General features: G+C 35.5%; 1 protein-coding gene across 7 annotated transcripts in view; it reads right to left on the bottom strand.

Moving 5' to 3' along the window:
• Window positions 1-7,393: 7,393 nt before the first annotated feature.
• OCIAD1 (OCIA domain containing 1) overlaps window positions 7,394-16,661 on the bottom strand; it is a 35,473-nt gene continuing 26,205 nt past the window's right edge. For 5 of the 7 annotated variants that reach the window (XM_057502210.1, XM_057502208.1, XM_057502209.1 and 2 more), the window contains exons 5-9: window positions 16,530-16,577; window positions 15,059-15,194; window positions 13,996-14,171; window positions 10,441-10,593; window positions 7,394-7,909 (exon numbers count right to left, since the gene is read on the bottom strand). In XM_057502210.1, coding sequence (XP_057358193.1) covers window positions 7,872-7,909; window positions 10,441-10,593; window positions 13,996-14,171; window positions 15,059-15,194; window positions 16,530-16,577 — 551 coding nt within the window. In that variant the 3' untranslated portion in view covers window positions 7,394-7,871. Of the gene's footprint in view, window positions 7,910-10,440; window positions 10,594-13,950; window positions 14,172-15,058; window positions 15,195-16,529; window positions 16,578-16,661 lie in introns of all 7 variants that reach the window. The other 2 variants (XM_036892512.2, XM_036892511.2) reach the window with 2 other exon arrangements.

The raw sequence follows: 16,661 nt of genomic DNA, 5'->3' as shown, positions 1-16,661 counted from the left end.
ATTCTTAGGGTAAATTCCTAGGAGTGGAATTCCTGAGTCAAATGGTATTTCTATTTTGAGTTTTTTGAGGAACCTCCATACTGCTTTCCACAATGGTTGAACTGATTTACATTCCCACCAGCAGTGTAGGAGGGTTCCCCTTTCTCCACATCCTCGCCAACATTTGTTGTTTGTCTTTTGGATGGTGGCGATCCTAACTAGTGGCCATCTCATGTGGTCTTGATTTGCATTTCTCTGATGTTTAGCCATGTGGAGCATCTTTTTATGTGCCTGTTGGCCATCTGAATTTCTTCTTTGGAGAAATGTCTGTTCAGCTCCTCTGCCCATTTTTTTATTGGATTATTTGCTTTTTGTTTGTTGAAGTGCATGAGCTCTTTGTATATTTTGGATGTCAACCCCTTATTGGATATGTCGTTTATGAATGTATTCTCCCATACTGTAGGATGTCTTTTTTTCTATTGATGGTGTCCTTTGATGTACAGAAGCTTTTTTGTTTGATATAGTCCCACTTGTTCATTTTTGCTTTTGTTTTCCTTGCCCATGGAGATATGTTCATGAAGAAGTTGTTCATGTTTATATTCAAGAGATTTTTGCCTATGTTTTTTTCTAAGAGTTTTATGGTTCCATGACTTACATTCAGGTCTTTGATACATTTCGAGTTTACTTTTGTGTATGGAGTTAGACAGTAATCCAGTTTCATTCTCTTACATGTAGCTGTCCAGTTTTGCCAACACCAGCTGTTGAAGAGGCTGTCATTTCCCCATTGTATATCCATTCCTCCTTTATCATATATTAATTGACCATATATGCTTGGGTTAATATCTGGACTCTATTCTGTTTCACTGGTCTATGGGTCTATTCTTGTGCCAGTACAAAATTGTGATTACTATGGCTTTGTAGTAGAGCTTGAAGTTGGGAAGCGAGATCCTCTCTGATTTATTCTTCCTCTCAGGGTCTTTTGTGGTTCCATATGAATTTTAGAACTATTTGTTCCAGTTCATTGAAGAATGCTGTCAGTATTTTGATAGGGATTGCATTGAATCTGTAAATTGCTGTAGGTTAGGCAGGATGGCCATTTTGACAGTATTAATTCTTCCTACCCAAGAGTATGGGATGAATTTCCACTTATTGGTATCTTCTTTAATTTCTCTCATGAGTGTCTTGTAGTTTTCAGGGTATAGGTCTTTCATTTCCTCGGTTAGGTTTATTCCTAGGTATTTTATTCTTTTTGATGCAATTGTGAATGCAATTGTTTTCCTGATTTCTCTTCTGCTAGTTCATTGTTAGTGTACAGGAATGCAACAGATTTCTGTGTGTTAATTTTGTATCCTGAAACTTTGCTGTATTCCGATATCAGTTTTAGTAGTTTTGGAGTGGAGTTTTTAGGGTTTTTTATGTACAATATCATATCATCTGCAAATTGTGACAGTTTAACTTCTTTACCAATCTGGATTCCTTGTATTTCTTTGTTTTGTCTGATTGCCGTGGCTAGAACCTCCAGTACTATGTTAAATAACAGTGGGGAGATTGGGCATCCCTGTCTAGTTCCCAATCTCAGAGGAAAAGCATTCAGCTTCTCACTGTTCAGTATAATGTTGGCTGTGGGTTTATCATAGATGGCCTTTATTATGTTGACGTACTTGCCCTCTATTCCCATTTTGCTGAGAGTTTTTATCATGAATGGATGTTGAATTTTGTTGAATGCTTTTTCAGCATCTATGGAGATGATCATGTGGTTTTTGTCCTTCTTTTTTTTGATGTAGTGGATGATGTTGATGGATTTTTGACAGTTGTACCACCCTTTCATCCCTGGGATGAATCCCACTGGATCATGTGTAGGATGATCCTCTTAATGTATTTTTGAATTTGGTTTGCTAATATTTTGTTGAGTATTTTTGCATCTATGTTCATCAGGGATATTGGTCTGTAGCTTTCTTTTTTTGTAGTGTCTTTGCCTGGTTTTGGTACTAGAGTGATGCTGGCTTCTTAGAATGAGTTTGGAAGTATTCCTCCCTCTTCTATTTTTTGGAAAAGAGTTTAAGGAGAATGGGTGTTATGTCTTCTCTAAATGTCTGATAAAATTCAGCAGTGAATCCATCTGGCCTGGGGATTTTGTTATTGGGTAGTTTTTTGATTACCGATTCAATTTCATTGCTGGTAATTGGTCTGTTTAGATTTTCTGTTTCTTCCTGGGTCAGTCTTGGAAGTTTGTATTTTTTTAGAAAGTTGTCCAATTTCTTCTAGGTGTGGGGACCAAGATTTTTAACTTAATGAAAAACATTTTGCTTGAATAAAGAGTATAATGCACACCAATTGCCCTTTTACTGACCTAGTTGGCTCAATGTCTCATTACTATGGTGGAGTTTTGGAAAATCTCCTCCTGTTTAGGCTACTAGCTCAGGCAATGTGTACATGCTCATGGTCAGCACTCAAGAACCGGGTTCTTTCATTTACTGCTAGTGGTCTGAAAGAATGAACACTCCCCATGGAACAGTTTATTTAGAGGAATCACTGGAAGAATTCCCAGAATGACACACTTTTGGGGCTCCTGGGAGCTTGGAAGCAGCCAACCCACCCCCAAGAGTTGGACTCCTGATCTCCTGCCATGTTTTTACGTGTGAGAAACAAACAACAAACACCCCTTTCCAGTGAAGACCTGTTTTTTAGGGCAGGTTGTCTGAGTCCCAAAGAAACTTCCCTTGATCCTTGCATTTTCAGGAAAATGCTTCATTGATGTGTCACCATTTGTATATTGTTTGTGTGTATGTGTGTGTTGTGTGTGCACATCTTGAAACCTGTACCTTCGAAGGAAAAACAGGAAGCCTCATTGGTAGTTAATACTTGGTATGAAATATTTTAAACATCAGAAATACTGGGAACATTTTATTTTTACATGATCACTGAGTGTATGAAATGGAATGATTCCTGGTTCTTCAGTTGATAAAGTTCTATTTCTGTATGTCAGTGCAGAGCCAATTTCATAGTTTCTTGGAAGCAGTTTAACTCTTGGCTCTGACAACTACCAATTGGTGACTGTTCATTATCTTAGCTATTGGCAAAAATGTAAAATTGGGCACATTTATTTCCTGCATCCTAGAAAATTATTTCCCAGGGATCAGAACATTTTCATATTGCTAAGCACAGCAAGTCATTTTGAAATCAGTCTCGGGGTACTGGGAAAAGATGAATCTGTTATTGTTGAGAAGGCACATTGTTTCTCCAGCTGACATCTTCATAGTTCTTCTGAATCAAATTGGGCTTATTTGAGCTCTCTGCTTTTCCTAAGTAGATATCATTCATTTGAAGCAGTTTATCACAGTGATCTTAGTGTGAAAGGAAATCAATAAAGAAAAAACTAGAAGGCCATCCAAGAAATCTCCAATATATTGCTGCATTATCTGTTTTATATATCAGAAGCAAGTATCTGGGGAAGAATGTCTGTTTCTTGTAGGAAGATGTGCTGAAGGAGCAATATTTGTCATGTAGCACTTAGCAATTACAAAGCTTTTCACCAAGCTGGTCATAAACTTAGGAAAGCAGTACCCTCGTAATGAAAAAAAAAATACTGTATATCTCACTTACTTAGTTTTTAAGCAGAGACTCTTTTCTCTGTGTCAGAATAGATGATTTATGCATTTTGTTAAAATTATGTAATAAAATTTATCTTGAATGACTTGATTTAAAAATGTCACTTAGGTAATTTTTTTATACTCAATGCAATCTGTTAATCAACAGAGAACTTCTCCACTTTGAAAATCCGCCCCCGAATGTCAACTATGTTTTATTTCACATTTTCTGGCAGAGCTTTCAGTGATTAACTCTGAGGCTGCAAAGTCCAGAAGCAGACAGATAAATTGAGTAAAGCTGGACAGGGGCTGGGGGCAGGGGGGTGGGGGGGTGTCGGTGCAGGCTTTATGTGAAATATCCTGGTTTTTAAATGTTTCTTTCATATCCAATTATTGTGTGCCTACTCTGTGCCAGGCACTGTCTTAGGTTCTGGGAGTGTTAACAGTGAACACAACCAACAAAATTCCACATGTTCCTGGAGTTTTTATATTCTCATAACTGGTTTGGGGCTTGAGATTCAAAACAAACCCCCCCTACCCACCATGGGAATCCCCTGTGCTGTCTGGGCAGGTGAGATGCCAAGACGTACATATGTATTTCCTGGGGAAGAACACCTGTTGGTCCAGGTGCAACCCAGTATACTGCCCAGCTGCCAAATGATGCAGAAAGTCAAGAAGCCCAGGTTTGCCTTCCTCCCCTTCTGAACTAGAAGCTCCTCCAGGACAAGAAATATTTATTTTACTTATGCCTCTCCACCTCCTGCCCCAAGGAGAATTCTTGGCCAGATTACAGGCACTTTGTGAATGTCAGCCTAAACCTGTAAAGGGAATGAGAAAGAATGGGAACGGGACAAAAGAGGAGGGGTCTGGGGTGTAGAAGTTAACATTAGGGAAAGAAATATCAAAAAGGAACCTCCCTAAATAGGGTTTGGAAAACCAGGGCTGTCACCACAACCCTTATGATTTGGAAGCCCAGAAATGGCTTCATTCATTAATTTGACAAGTATTTTTCAGTACCTACAATATACAAGGCAAGGTGCTCAAATAAATAGGGGTACATTCATATATAACATAGTCCCTATCCTCAGAAGAGGTAAGTAGAGGAAACAAGAAATACAAATAAATAATACAATGTAATATAATATTTACAGAAGAGATACAAACTAAACCCACTAGAATTCAGGTGCAACATGGTTACTTTTGCTGCCTTTGTAGATTGTAATACTGGCCCAGTTCCTTACTTCTCATATTCATGACTTTGTCATGTGATTTTGCATTTCCTTCCCAGAGTGAGTGGGGCATACTTACCTCTTGATTTTAGGTTGGTCCATGACTGGCTTTAGGCAAAACGAGGCAGAAATGAAGGTGTGCCACTTTCAAATTTAGGCCTAAAGAGACCTGTTTCCACTTGTTTCTGTCATGACCTTAAGAACATGCCCCAACACTAGATGCAGAGGCAATAGCCTGCAGATGATCCATCAGCTCCACACTTGCCTAAGATTTAATCCCTATAATCAACCCCTTAAACTATATTACTCATAGCAACTCATCTGCTTTTCTATCAAACTCTTGTCAAAGAAACTGAGTAGCGGGAAGTAGGATGGTGCCAAAACAAAAACCTAAAATGTAATATTGGTTTGGGGAACAAGTGGCAGATGGGTGCTGGCAGGACTCTTGAGGAGATTGTTAGTGAAAACCTAAAGGGCCTGGATGAGGGTGTTGACAGAAGCTTAAAGAGCCTAAAGAAAAAACTGGAAGGTCATCCAAGAAATCTCCAATATATTGCTGCATTATCTGTTTTATGTATCAGAAGCAAGTATCTGGGGAAGAATGTTAGAAGCCCATGCTAGCCCACGGAGACGCGGTCAGGCCCCAGCTGCTCCAGCTCCCTGCGGCATCTGACTGCATACTGAAGAGACCCAGAGACAAAGAGCTTCCAAGGAGGGATTATAAAGGAGAGGGAAATGCTACTGGAAGCTGGCAAACTGATTTTGTGGTAAAGTTTAGCAAAACTGTTACCTATGGTAACAGAAAATAGCAAATGTACCTAGTGAGCATGATAATCTAGCTAGGATTTCTAGGCAGTGTTGAGGGTGCCACCTGGCTTTTTCTGGCTTCTAAAATAAAATGAGATGCAGTAAGAAGAAATTCTTCCACTTCCAAATGTGATTTGTAGGAAATACAGACTCAGAATTCTGAGACGTTTAAGCCAGCAAAGGGCTCTCATATTCAAATAGCTTCCAGGCAAAGATTAAATCCTGAATGGGGCAATTCCTTTTTTGGAGGTGGTGGGGGCAATTACATTTTCTATTCAAGACCACCAAAGTAGGCAGTGCTTCTTAGGTCACTGCAGGTACATGTTGCCCATGGCTTATAGAACTTTAGGGCTGTTGTTCCTCAGCCTCGCAGGGAACCCAACATAGGAAAGAGACTGTTTCCAACAGACTTATGGGTGACTTTTGTTCAAAGGAATGGATTATAAATAGAATCTTACGAACTCTGTAAGTTTAAAAATTTTTCAGTTTGGATAGAGACAATATTAAAAAAAAGAGGCCTTGGGATTCCTGATTTCTGTAGGCAGGAAACAGGCTGAGAAAACGATTCATCTGCAAACATGAGCTACTTTTATGGGAAAGGCAGGACCGAGAGCCATGGTGAACCCCTGGGGAATATACCTAAGCCCTTGCCACCCACCGAACTGGCAACATGAGGCTGACTAGACTTCAGAATTGCCATGGGCAGGTGACTGGTCTACACCTGCACTACCTGAATGGGAACATCCAAACAATTAATGTTATGCCTAATTAGGTAAGTATTTGAGATGAACAAGACATATAACTTCTCTCTTCAGTTCGCAGGTGTTCAGATTGAGAGGAATGATACTTCACTCAAGGACTTTCCCCCAAGCATCCCTTCCACACCTAGACCTGGTTAGATGGTGAGCTCCTCGACTTTGAGCTATTACAATAGGATACAAACTGGAGGTCCCAGGAAGGTAGGTTTACTTTCTATGTGGGAGGGATGTGAATTACTGTGGCCAAAGAGTAGTTGAAAAGAAAATTACACCTTCTGTCTTATATATTCTTTTAAAGATGTGGCTAGGTGGGGAGTCTTCCATTTCTGCCTTTTGGTAGGCAGGCTTGTGAAGCTAAAAGACTTCATGACTTCTGAGGCTAGGTCACAAATAAAAGACAACAGATTTTGCCGTGCTTGCTGGCACACTCCCTCTAGGGCCCTAAGTGGTCACACGTCAACATGTTGTCTGATGTCCCTGTGCACACCCTGTTGCGAGGAGCCCATGCTAGCCCACGGAGACGCGGTCAGGTCCCAGCTGCTCCAGCTCCCTGCTTTCAGCTCCCTCTGGCACCTGACTGCACACTGAAGAGACCCAGAGACAAACCACTCAGCTGACAACTTCCTTACTTCATGACCCACAGAAAAACTGAAATCGTTGTTTTTAAGCCACCAGTTTTGGGATGGTTTGCAGCATTAGTTAACTGAAACATTATGTTTCTGGTAGAAAAGGTAAGTAGAATTTAGATAAGATCCCAATTTCATTTTCCACTCATCTGAACCAGAAACAAAATTAGGTCAATAATGAAAAAAGTATTTACTGAAGTTTTACTCCCATGGAACTTGCAAATTTTTCAAATATGACCATTGCCTTTTTAAGGCACTGAGCTACTTACTGTAGATTGATTTTATTTACGAGACACATTCGTATCATTATTAAATATTCATAGATGACGATTTCCTATCCCTACAACACACCACTTATAATCGTACTTTAAAAATAGATGGCAAACAATAAAACCATAAAAAAGATGCATGTTCCTTTATATTTTATTTACCATAAACATTAATACAGCAAACACTGAAGAAAGGCTTAATAGCTTTTTGATGTAAAGCTTAATACTCAAAATTAGGCTTGCTCCCCACACCCACCCCAATTCAACATGCAAGATCATTTACTTTCATATATGCTGATTCCAGAGCATTACAATCTCTTGATAGTTTTGTAAGAGAGTATCTTTGCCCTGTAACTTAAAACAATTTCACAAATTGCATATAATCACGGTATAATACCATCATTCATGTAGTTCCCCAAGGTGAATACATTCACAAAATATTAACATTAAAATGTTTCTAAAGCATCACTTTGTAAGCCAAACCACAAAAACCCAGGTTCTAGTTGTAAATGTGTTTATGAAGACTGCTGCTGAGCTCAAAGCATGCAGATATTCATGACCACCTAGATGAAGCTGGATATTGAAACTCCTTCAGTAGGTCCAATGATGCAATTTTTCATTCATCCCAAGTATCTCCATATTTGTTTACTTTGACTAGGAAAAAAGCACAAATAATCGATGATTCCAGATAGTAACAATGCACTATCCTATCTTAAGTTTGTTTCTATTATGATGAAAAGTTATGTTTATCTTTCATTTGAATAAATGCACATGAGAGTCAAATTATAATTATAAAAAGGGGCTGGCTAGACTTTTGTGAACTGGAAGTTGACAAAGGCACTAATGCACTCTATCAAGAACTTTATGTAAATATTTGATCCTCACAACGACCTTATAAAGTAAATACAACCCCCATACTAAGGATGAGAAAACAGATTAGTAACTTGCCCAAGGTACAAGCCTAATACAACAAACAGAACTGAAATTTGAAAACAGGTCTGTTTAGGTCCAAAGCCTGGGGTTGCCTTTATAACTTTACTATACTAGCTAAGTAAACATACATATTACAGCACACACACAAAAAATCACTGGGAAATAAAAAATTATGAATAGTTGAATTTCAATTTTTTACAAAAAATACAGTATTAGAGACAGTCAAGTCTTCAGGTTGTGGTTAATTCAATCTTCTCTCCCATGAGCTGTAATACTAGTACAAAGAAGGAAATGGTTTCCAGTATTTCTGCATTTTACATGAAATTCAATTCTGAAACATACTCCTCCATCTTCTCTACTCTTTGTCTCTCTTCTACATAGCTTTCCTCTGTGAATTACAATCACTGAGAAGTATTCATTATAATGTAAAGAAGCAGTTATCAAATTATGGACTAGAAATCCCTTCCCCAAGATTTTCAGGGAGTCTTTTAAGTCAAAACTACTTCATTATTATATTAAGGTATTATGTAGCCTTTTCCCTCATATTTTATCTTTTTCTCTTGTTTTTATACCCTCATGAATACAGGGGTGTCTTCCAGAAGCTACATGATGTATGGTGACATTGCTGCCTGACAGCTTATTGATAATGTCTGTGTTTTTAAAATTTCTCAGTCTTAATTTCTAATTAGGTAAATGCCAATAAATATAATCCATACAAATTATAGTTGAAAACTTTAAGTGACAGTTTCTGACCCAGTGAATCTACACTGTACCTTTTTCTATCTAGATTCTGGAACAGAACATTCTAGAAAATCACCAAAACATTTCCATAACTGGTGTTTTCTTTAATTATACAAAGCTCTAAAAAAATCAGCTTTCTTTCACGAAATTATTTCACATCACTATGTTATGTAATAGAACTTTAAGACTGTTCAGTCAAAACCACAAATGTTGAAATCCAGCAAATGCCAAAGGTTTAAACCCTATTTCCTTTTCTTAACCTTTATTATGATAGAAGACCCAACCAAAACACTCCATTTCTGATATATCAGTGCATGGTACTATGCTGTGCAGACATACAATAGAAAAGATTACAAAAATTAGAAAAACACTAATGCCTGCTCTCATGGAGCTTACAGTCTACATCCCCTAATTAATCAGCAAAACAAAGTATAAGTAAGCCTACATATTACAGAGAAATGGCCACCAAATGCATCAGGTTTATGCTACATTTTTAAAATGACAAACATTAAAAACTGTTGTTGGTTGCAAGTCTGTTTTGTAATGCTAGATTCTTTAACATCAGTAATATGAGAGAGATATTATCTATCATTATGAAAACAGAATTCTAAATGAAGCAACCACTAACAAGTGGAAGTAAAACTGACACTAAAAGAATGATCATAAAAAATACTAAACATTTTTATGTATGTTGCATTCTTTGTGGCATATGACTCACACAAAGGTACCAAGGACCCATTTCTTCCTTTAATTTTTAAAGTAGCAATAGAAAACCTTGAAACAACAACACAACCTCTAAAGTTCCTCAAGAGAAACATAAAATTCTGTATCAAATCAGCTACAAACCCTTATTCAAAAAGCCCTCTTCTGTTAGAGGTAAACTTGTGTGTCAGGAAATTTACTTGGGTTATTATATAGCTGTTCCAAAAGTACTTTTAAAAAATCTGAAAATTTATAATTAAAAAAACTTTTAAATTTATAAATAATTATAGAGCAAAAGTACTGTTTAAAAAAAGGTCAAACTCCTGTTTTGGAAATGCCCTAAAAGCTGGTCTATAAGGCATATAACTGTATTTCAATTTCACAAACATAAGAAAATCAATTTCATTACTCAAAGATGATTCTGATTCTGCCAAAAGTGGCATTACAGCCTAATTATCAACCTTAGGTCACTAGATCTGGTTTTATGCAATACATGCATCATTAAAAAACCAGTATCGATTCCCAAGGTGACTTCTTATAAAAGGAAACAAATGGATGTGTGAATTTTACGCTGTATTACAACTAGTCTGTGTTAAGTCATAATACTATTTGGACTTCATATTTTCTAACACAAAACGGCCTTTGGAACACCTTAAAAAAGGAAAAACTGGTAACTGTGAAATAGCTATTCTTAAATGTTTGGTTAATTGCTTGAGGAATTAAATTGCACATTAGGATAATTAATGTTTTTAACTAATGCTGCAGTTTCCAATCCTGAATAGTAAAGTGATTCAGACTAACTATCGTACCTTCTTTTTTTGGCATTCTTTCCTGCATAGGCCTGACTGAGGGGTCAGTCTTATGTGTTAAAGTTACTTCATATGACTCTCTGTTCTTATTCCTTAATTCCTCATATGTAATGTTTTTTCTTTTAGGACTTTCTTCAAGGTTGGGATCAGGTCCTAAAACAACAAACAGTTAATAAATGGTGATAAAAGGATTTGAATAAATCCAAAGCAATTAAATTTTATAAATGCTCCTTACCTACAATAAAAATAAAGTGAAATAAAGGATCAAATTATTACCACTATTCCAAAGTACCATATTTGCCCCAATATAATTACAAAACTAAAACCAACTTCCTTTTACACTTTTAAGCTTTTGTAAAATTTTAAATCTACATAAAAATTTTAAACCAACCACAGCTATGAATCTAATATATGCCAGCACAATTCAGACTCATTAAAATGCTACCACTGTTTATGTAACTAAAGAGAAACTTACTCTACTACTACCATTGAACAAAACCTGACATAATTCTACTTACTAATATTTCCATGGTTACATGTTCCTATAGCAGTCTATATGCAAACCCACCAATTATTAGAAAAAAATTTTTATTTTTGCATATTTAAACAAAAATACTTGAAAATAGCTATTGAAAAGTATAAAACATAGTCTTTACTCATATAGTATGCATCATTTTTACTTAGGTCTAATGAATGCAGTACTGAGGCAGAAAAAGTGGCAACTATAATTTTGACCAGCAAACAAGCATTCAATCTTTATCTCTCCCAAAGAGATATATTTGAGGTATGAATATTTATCAAAAGCATCAAATACTGAAGCAAAAAATAAGTGGTTTACTCTTAATATTGGTTAACAGGAACAAATACTGAACACAGTTTATAAAATGTATAATCAGCAAAAAAGGCCATATAATCATTTTTAAAGAAATTAATGCTCATGTAATTCAGTGAACTACTATTTAACTTAGTCTTACACACCATTCCAAAAGTATTTTTCAAAGAGGTTTTAATGAGATATATATGAATTGGGCATATCATTTTAATAATATAATCATTTTAAGTAACTAAAAACACAATTTTTCTAAGTGGTACTATTTTGGAACTCAATAGTAAGGTCCCAAAAATAATCCAGAATTTTCAAAACAATGTAACATTAAATGTTTTCAACCATAATTAAATGTTTTAAATTAACATTTAATTAAAATTTTCAACCATAACCTTTTTATCTTGCTACAAAGTATATTTCACTTCTATAAAGCAAACTTTAGGACTTATTTTTTACTAATTAAAATGTTATACCATTCTTGGAATTTTTCTTGCTAAAAAAGAATGTATTATAACCTCACATTGGGCTTAAAAGCACTTTGCATTTCATTAGTAATGAGTAATTACTGAGCTCATTTCCCTTCACCATAAATGATATTTTTAGAAGTCTGAAGGAGACAGCATGTACTAGATTACTAGTCAGGAACCCATTCAGCCAATAATTAGTAAATGTCCTTGGGCAAATCACTAAACTTCCTTGCATCCTGGTATTCTCAATCGTGAAATACGCAAGTTTGACTAGCTGATCTATTTCTTAAATTCCTTCCAGGTCTAATACTTTTTCTTACCATAAAGAAAAATATTTCATTGTTATGAAATTGTGACAAATAATGGAAACATCAATCAGACAGAAGATTAGGGAAAATTTTTTCGACACAAAAAAGGCCCAATGAAAATATCCTGCATTGTGTAGGCAGCATGACTTACTACTTTGGGAAGGTTAAAAAGAGCTGGAAGGAATAAAGAAAACGTAAAACAGTATTGATCTAAGTCTAACTATTGTAATAAACTGTCTATGGTTAAGTCTAATAACAACTATTAAGGAGTGCTTTCTATTTTGAAACATTAGTAGTAACTCCTTCAATTCCTGTTAAGAGAAAGCAGAACTGAAGGCGGCAAGTAGGACTTAGACAAAAGGGAAGGGTGTCCTGGTAAGAGGGACAGTGGCTGGGACAAAACAAAGGAGGCCACTGTTGGCCCTTGTGGAGAGCAAAGAACGGCAATCCTGACTTAGAGCAGGGGATGAGAAAGCAGAGCAGTGGACAGATGGACGGCTGTAGTGGATAACATAAAACATGGAAATATGGGTCTGCAAGCAGATACCAAAGGGCTTTTTGTTTGCTTGCTTTGACTTGGAAAAGAAATTACATGACGTGCAATGGAATTTTCTAATGCAAATAAGAAGGAAGGATACAAGTCATTACAAGGTAAGAGTTGGTGCACAGTTAGAATACAAGTAGAATGGATTTGAACTTGAGAGACTGGGAAAATGAGATGTAGTGAGGGACAAGGACAACTGCCTTTGGAGATAAAATAATGACTTTGACCACACTTTCCTAATCTGCCTACCTCCTTTCCTTTCTGATAATTGGATGTCTCTGTTTCTACCCATTCAGAAAAAAAAAAAAAGTTGAAGTTGAGATTCTCAACAATTTCCAACCTTTTAAGATTTTAATTATCTTAACTTCCATTCTCTCCTGTTTCTTTTTCTGCAAATTTAATATACACCCTCTCCCTGACCCTCTGACTTTTGCTCTAAAAGAATGCTGTCCAATGTAATTTTCTGTAATAATGAGAATGTTTCTGGCTGCACAGTCCAACACAGTAGCCATTAGAACATCTGGCTACTGAGCAAGTGAAATGCTGCCAAAGCAAATGAGGAACAACTGGTTTTTAAAGCTTTTCAGATTTTAGGATTTTAAGTAAGGAATTGCAGACCCTTACTTCCTGTTTCTAATTCATCTTTCACTGAAAGAAACTAACATTTGTTGAGAGCCCATTACTTGCCAGGTAGGAACTGATTACTTATCTTATTCCAAAAGTTCTTTAAGAGCGGTATTATCACCTCCATTCCAGAGATTAAGAAACTGAAGGGATCACAAATTAGTTATTTGCCTAAAGTTACATAAGCTAGCAAGTGTCAAACATGATTCAAATCCAGTCCTTAATCCAAAGGTGATGTTTCACTTACATTATGTGATCTTCAAAGCTAGTATTTACACAAACTTCACAAAGCATTTTCACATGGATTTTCTCACTTGACAACAGTTCTGTAAGGCAGGTAATCATTATTTTTCTCACATTACAGACAAAGTTGAAAGTCTTTAAGACCAGTCTATAAATGTAACTTTTTCTAGAGCGTCCCTGCCAAACAATGTCACTTCTTCTTTGCTATCCACTAAACTTTGGATATTAGTATTTTCCAATTAGTGAGATGTATTAATAACCTGTCCTTATGTTTCTGTATCTTCAAACAGTCTGAGGAAGAGTTTCTCAGGAACCAGAACCAGGACTTACTCATTTTACTTCTATACTTAAGCAGAGTGCCAGACACTTCCTGGACCTCAAAATATGTGGAATGAATGAAGAAATGAACAAATGAACAAACATGCTGCGTTTAGGCTGATAGTGGAAACATACAGGTGATATCCAGCAGAAAAGTCATCAAATAAAGTTAATACATACGTTGGACCATAAAATGGTGAAATTCATTTCAAGAGAAGTTTCTACCTTGCGCAATATGATCAGTAATACCAGTGGGAGCAGATTCATTCATAGAAGCACTGAATGGAATTGGTTCATAATGAGGAAGCATCTCTTTTTCTATGTCGTCTGCTGCTGGGGATGTCACAAAAGATGACTGACCACTCATATTTGAGTCGTATTTTGACTTTTGAGAATAGTGCCTATTAAAAGAAAATCATATTATATAAGAAAAAAAACATTAGCTATAGACTATATCTATTTAAAGTGTGCTACAGTATAAAAATCATTTTCTAAAGGAATCATTTAATTGTAACAGTCATTCAAAAGAGTTAAAGGGAAGTCTGTTTCATTCTACTATAAAAACATTGAAAATATGCTGACTTACTTAGACAACTTAAAAATTGTCATTCTTAATATAAAGAAAAGAAAATGTATATCCAATTATCTAATTACCAGGGTTCAGAGATCATTTTAATGTGTTTGAAGTTCTTTGGAAGAAAAAGTACTTCAGATCAGATTATGTGTCTATTTTCCACATTAATTGGGAAGTCACTTCCACAGCTAGCAAGCCATAAAACACTACTGTGCTAAAACAGATATAAGGAATGCTAACTCTCACGGGGTTTACATTCTTGCCACTTATGACAGTATATACCAAATCTATGTAATAACCTTTTTTACCTACCTATTCAGGCAGACAGATTCATTTATCCATACTTACACAATTTCCTCGCTATTTTAAACAACAAAAGGATTAAAAAGTTAAACATTTTTAAGAGATGAGATTGACATAATTTGGGAATTCAAAATTCAAGTCCAAGATAAGTAACAAAAGATGTTTTCCAAATTAAAATCCTTTATTCTGGGACATGCACTCCCAACAGGATATAGCTCTATATTTAAAAAAAGGTAGACATATTTCACCCCACTTTTAAAAGCAAAATTAGCGTTAGCTTGAAGCAAAATGGCAAGTTGTCAAAGGTCTTTCAGTTAGGCAATGTTTCATGCCCTGAATTACAGAAGTATCCAGTGACAGTTTTTTTTAGCTAACATTAAAAATCTTTGATAAGATCAGAACCTAGCTTACCCAGGTGGTGAAGATCGTCGTGGTTGTCCCAATCGTAAAGCTTCTCCAAGGGGAGAATTCTCAAGATTCCTGAACTTCTCTTGGCAAGTTTTCACATAAGAAAGCTTTCCAGCAAAGTATCCCATGATACAAGCAACTTATTTGTAAAAACAAAGAAAAAATGTGACCCAATGTGCCTTTTTAGATAAAAATCTTTTCTAAAAGAACATTTTAAAAAAATGTGATTCTAAGTATGTCTCTATGTGGACAGAGATTCCTAAAATAATAGTAGAAGTACCAAATTAAATCAGATTCAGAGTTCACAGAAAGATTCTGTAGACATAATTCACTTTCACAAAACAAAATAAGCCAAAATAAAACTGTTATAAGATAAATTCTACTTTATTATTTTATTAATATAGATAGAAAATATATGGTAAAAGTATAACGGAATGAAGAATCAAAACATCAGAGTTCTAACTTAGTCACAGAAATTTAGGCCATTCTTTTCCTGTAAAATGGGAATCATACCACTTGTCTAGCTAACTTCATAAAATTATTTTTAAAATTAAGTGCAACAAATCCTTTAAAATAATGAAGTATGAAGTGCTACCTAAATGTAGCTATTGATGCATCATGTATCCATTTTCCAATACAAAAAAAGCTAACCTGGGAAGATTCATAAAAAGCCTCAGGTATTCTTTTTTAGGGCAATTAAGCTTCTTTTCTATTAACTGTATTGCAAAATGTAAGTCAGTTATGCTTATTTTCATTTAAAATGTAAATTAGGTTTTTAAATTAGGCTTTATTTAAAAATATACTTTGATTAATCAGAGTATCTGGATAATTTTCTTTCCTCATAGACCAGGAGAATGTATTTTCAGATATTTTTGTATTAAAGTATCATTGATATACAATCTGATATTGGTTTCAAATGTACAATACAGCGGGTCAACAGTTACCTATGTTATTAAATCCTCATCCCCTCTAGTGCGGTTACTATCTATCAATATAGAAAGATGTTAAGAGAATCACCGATTACATTCTCCATGCTGTACTACAGTCCCCATGATCAACTACATTGTGATTGAGAATTACTGTGCCCCTTAATCCCCCTCACCTACTCCAAACCCCCACCTTAGTGCTGACTAGTCACTCCTCAGTGCCTATGAGTCTACTGCCATTTTGTTCATTGTTTTGCTTTGTTTTTATATTCCACAAATAAGGGGTATATATGGCAAATGCTCTACAAAATAAATTTGATAGCTCCATTACATTATAAAGAGAAAAAAATGACTTTTAAGTAACTAATGATTTTTAGTGCTCACAATAAAATGTCCAAGTAGTCCATTTAATGAAAAGCTTAAACAAAACTCATTAAGGCAAATAACCCAATTAACTGTTACAAGTTAGGCAAGACAAAATATCTGATTAAAACTGTTTTTCTTAGCTAAAAAAAAAGCTAAAGAAAACTAATTTTGTTCATACTTACATATAAGTTTAGGGAGGGAACCATATTTGGGATGACTTGAAAGGATTCCTAAAGTTAAGAGTAAATATTTCATTAATTGTTGAAGAAAACACATTTACATAATTGATGTTTTATCTTGTATTAAGATAAAGT

The sequence above is a fragment of the Manis pentadactyla genome, chromosome 5, assembly GCF_030020395.1.
Source record: "Manis pentadactyla isolate mManPen7 chromosome 5, mManPen7.hap1, whole genome shotgun sequence".
NCBI lineage: Eukaryota > Metazoa > Chordata > Mammalia > Pholidota > Manidae > Manis > Manis pentadactyla.
Note: the sequence above shows the minus strand (reverse complement) of the source record. Positions and strands in the feature narration are given on the sequence as shown.